At 31.7% G+C, this 3,981-nt stretch overlaps 1 protein-coding gene across 1 annotated transcript; it reads right to left on the bottom strand.

Annotated features, from left to right (window-relative positions):
• Positions 1 to 367: 367 nt before the first annotated feature.
• LOC124936650 (protein HOTHEAD-like) lies at positions 368 to 3,642 on the bottom strand. The gene is made up of 5 exons (XM_047477169.1): positions 3,426 to 3,642; positions 1,768 to 2,409; positions 1,297 to 1,688; positions 699 to 1,228; positions 368 to 597 (listed from the first exon to the last, which is right to left on the bottom strand). The coding sequence occupies exons 1-5, from the start codon at positions 3,520 to 3,522 to the stop codon at positions 552 to 554; spliced, it is 1,707 nt and encodes a 568-aa protein (XP_047333125.1). The 5' UTR covers positions 3,523 to 3,642; the 3' UTR covers positions 368 to 551.
• Between the last annotated feature and the right edge of the window lie 339 nt (positions 3,643 to 3,981).

Below are 3,981 nucleotides of genomic sequence, written 5' to 3'. Positions count from 1 at the left end.
AACTTTATAAATAAATTTGACATTTCTCCCTAAAAGAAATATATAAGTTGTATTTATTGAATAAATATAGAGATAATCTCATTTATGATGCCAATTGTTAGTCTATTTTAGTGTATTTCTTACAATAGGTTTTGAGAAATGTAAAAGTAATTTTATTTTTTTGCAATTTAAGTGAATTATATAGATTCAAAACAAAGAAACTTATTTTAAATAACATTTATAATTTACTTTACAGTCCATTAGTCTTCTTTTAGTCTCTCTTTACTATCATTGAAAATCGAGAAGAAAAAACAAAATTTCATAGGATGTTAAATTATTGTCTTAACATTCTAAAGGTAAAAGAAAAATGAAGAAATAATGAACAATATAAAAAAGAACATATAACTCTTCTATATTTTGATCACTTCCAAAATCCAAATATTACAGCATTCTTTTGACAAAGTAACTTCTATATGAATAATCCTCAATTCGACACACTATATATGAATCTTATAGATAGAAATAAAATATAAAGATTATTAGAGCTCAAGAAAGTAACCCGCCTTCCTCTTTTATTTCTTAGCTTGCCTCCCATTCAAGATTTTCTGTCCCATATACCTACCAAATAAATAAATAAATAAAATTTGAACAAATTTTGAATTGAGTAAGAAAATAATTGATCAATTTGAAAATATTTCCACACAAATGACAATATTCACCTTCCCATCATCATGACAGTAGCTTGAGGATTGGTTCCGGGGGACTCTAAAAATGTAGAGCCATCAATGACTCGCAAACCATTGACTCCAATAACTTTGTAATCACGATCAACCACTTTTCCTACTTGACACCCTCCGTGATAATGCCAAAGGGTTGTAACCGTATCTTTGCAATATTGTTCCAAAGAGAAGCTAGAGGAGAGGTGTCTAGGTCGAAGGTTCACGGGTAGGGTTAACATCATATCGAATAGGGCTTGAACCGTCACAAATGGATAACGAAAACTAGACATCGCTTTCGACTCGAGTACTCGAATTATGGTTTCCAACCCCTTCACACACTTTTCTAAGTCTTGTGGATCTTTAAAATAGTTGAATGTTACTTTTGGGTTAACATATGCATCAGTTGATTCTAACTCCAAATGACCCGTTGATAAAGGCCCATTAACTTTCTCCAGTATGATTCCAGATCTCGAAGCCGCATTAAAAAAAGGAGGAATTTGTTCAGGCAAGATAGTCGTAGGTTGATCCGTCTAAAGAAAAAAAATAGATAAGTTAATTGTCATAGATAAACTCATACCGATAATTCTTAATCACTTACGTTATTCATTAGTGCAATATAATCGGTTAGGCTAGGAAGTTTGACTCCGAATTGTACCCCACTGGCTGATTCGATAAAGCTACCAAACGGGGTGATACCCACGATTTGTACGAGGGACACTTCAACCGGGCGAGGGGAAGGAACGACTACCACGTTTGTCGGGTTGTCGGACATTCCTTCCCCGACCAATGGCGAGTCCAATATGACTTTGATCCCATGGTCCATGAGATGGGCTTTTGGCCCGATCCCACTTAACATTAACAATTGTGGACTCCCTAAAGCCCCAGCTGATAAGATGATTTCATTCATGGCCCCTTTATTGAGTAAAGCCTTGTGAATGTTTCCTCTAGAGTCCTTGTATAGAACACCATAGCCCATTGGATTTATCTTTCCTGAAATTAATTCACATTTTTTTTTTATTATCATCATCGAAGAGTTCATATATATTAACATGCAAGAAAAAATAATTACCATTTTCATTGAACAATATTTGATGAACATTTGCATTCAAATGAAGGGTAAGCCTATGAGGATCAGCATACTCCAATAAATTCGCGGCCGTGTGACGTCTACCATTTTGATCGAAAATCGTACCCCCAACTTTAGTTCCGATTATATGATCGTAAGTGAAACCATTATAAGGCCCCACTCCGGCTTCCAAAAGCCCATCTCGAACCGCCGACTGCCACTGCAGAATCGACGGTTCGAATACCAACTTCCTCTCAATCCACTCATACGATTCTTTCACCAACTGTGGTTCCCACCCTACCCGGTTCAAGAACTCGGGGTTCGCTCGGGTGTAGAAGCCTGCGTTGAGACACGTTCCACCACCTAAGACTCGGGCTCGGGAGTTTATTACTCCATCGGTAGAGATAAAAGTTTGGGATGGAGAAGTCGGGGAAAGGTTGGCTAGTGTGTTGGCGAACGATTCTATGTGGTTAATGGATGGGATTCCATAGGGCATTTCTCCTCTTTCGAGAAGGAGAACGTTGGCCCCTTCGGAGAGGGTGGCCGCGAGTGCACAACCGGAGGTACCTCCGCCGATAATGATGTAGTCGTAGAATGCAGTTGTAGGTGCACTTGTTGCGTCTTTGGCAAATGTGTAATATGGAGCTATGTATAAAACAATATATTTTAGAGGATTAAACTAAATTAAAAGCACATTAATATTTGTTTGACAATTTGCATTAAGATAAAAAAAAAAAAAAAAAAAAGTAGAAAAAGGAACTTATAACAGTACTTGTTTATGTATAAAGAATTAATATTCTATATATATATATATATATTTGCAAAGATCTGAAAATTAAAATTATAATTATAATGAACAATTAAAAATGATTTAATACAAGTTATACATGTCTTAGAGTGGTCATAAGTAACAAATAAAAAATTATCCTAAAAGAATACAAATGACCACAACATAAACCTCAAAATAAAAGAAAAATAGATAGAGGGTAAAATACAAATTAATTATTTACTAAATATTAATATTGATGCATGAGAGGTTTCTTTTTAATTTAATTTCACTAAATAATTCATTTTAAAAAAAAAAAGTGTTTTATATTTGTTGATACATAATTTCCAAATATTTTAAATATTTTTTTATTAAGAGGTTAAAAGTTTGAAAATGGTTCAAATATAAAATTTTAATTAGGATATATATATACATATTATTTATATATCTATATAAAGATATATATTTATATATCTTAATATAGATAGATATCTTTTTATAGATAGACATATATCTTTATATATATATATAAATATAAAGATACATGCAAATCCATAAAATTATATTTATTTCTAGATCTAGAAATAAATCAAAATTGAGTCAATACATCATTTTGACTTAAAAAAAATTAAAACATAAAGTCATTACATTGTTGACTTAAAAAGAAATTATATTTAAACTTTGAAAAAATAACTTTATTAGAACACAATTTCCATAAATTATGCATTAATCGTGAATACAATAATAAATAATAAACGAAGAGACTAAAATGATAATACATTTCGTAAAGTAGAAAACATGGATCAAATAATCATTTTCAAAAGAAGATCAAACAACCATTGTAAAGAGTTATAGCTCATGATATTAACATGTATAAAGTATAAAGTAGTCATACCTTTATCAGCACTAGAAGAATCGAGAAAGAGGAGAAGAGGTAGAAGTGTTGCCCTAATAATTAACTTAAAAACCGAAGTTGAGGATGAAGTAGCCATGATGGATGGTTGGTTGATGAAAATCCCTCAAAGTTTGTTTACCCAAACAAAAGAAAGCTTGAGTTGAGAATGCATCAAAATGTTGAAGTTATACTTATATATATATATATGAAAAAATTAACAAAAAAAAGTTGTTTAGGAAAAAAGTGACATGGGTTGAAAAATGCAACTAGCTAGCTATCTGTATAATTATGGTTAAAGTAGATATGATAAACTTAAACTGCCTCCTACCACATGCTTGTCTGGCATTTAAAGACCTCAAAAAGAAGATGAAAAAGTTTTCAACATTCATAAATAACAAATAAAAAATAAAAAAAAAGTGGTTATTGTTCAAACGCGTTTGTCAAATCAAATGGCCATATTTTTACACTTATTTCTTTATTATTAAATTAAATTTGTCTTCTATCGTCACTCTTCACCTAAATCAAACCCCCACCCATATTTTATATGATTAAAATC

This window comes from Impatiens glandulifera, chromosome 1 (genome assembly GCF_907164915.1).
Source record: "Impatiens glandulifera chromosome 1, dImpGla2.1, whole genome shotgun sequence".
Taxonomy (NCBI): domain Eukaryota; kingdom Viridiplantae; phylum Streptophyta; class Magnoliopsida; order Ericales; family Balsaminaceae; genus Impatiens; species Impatiens glandulifera.
Note: the sequence above shows the minus strand (reverse complement) of the source record. Positions and strands in the feature narration are given on the sequence as shown.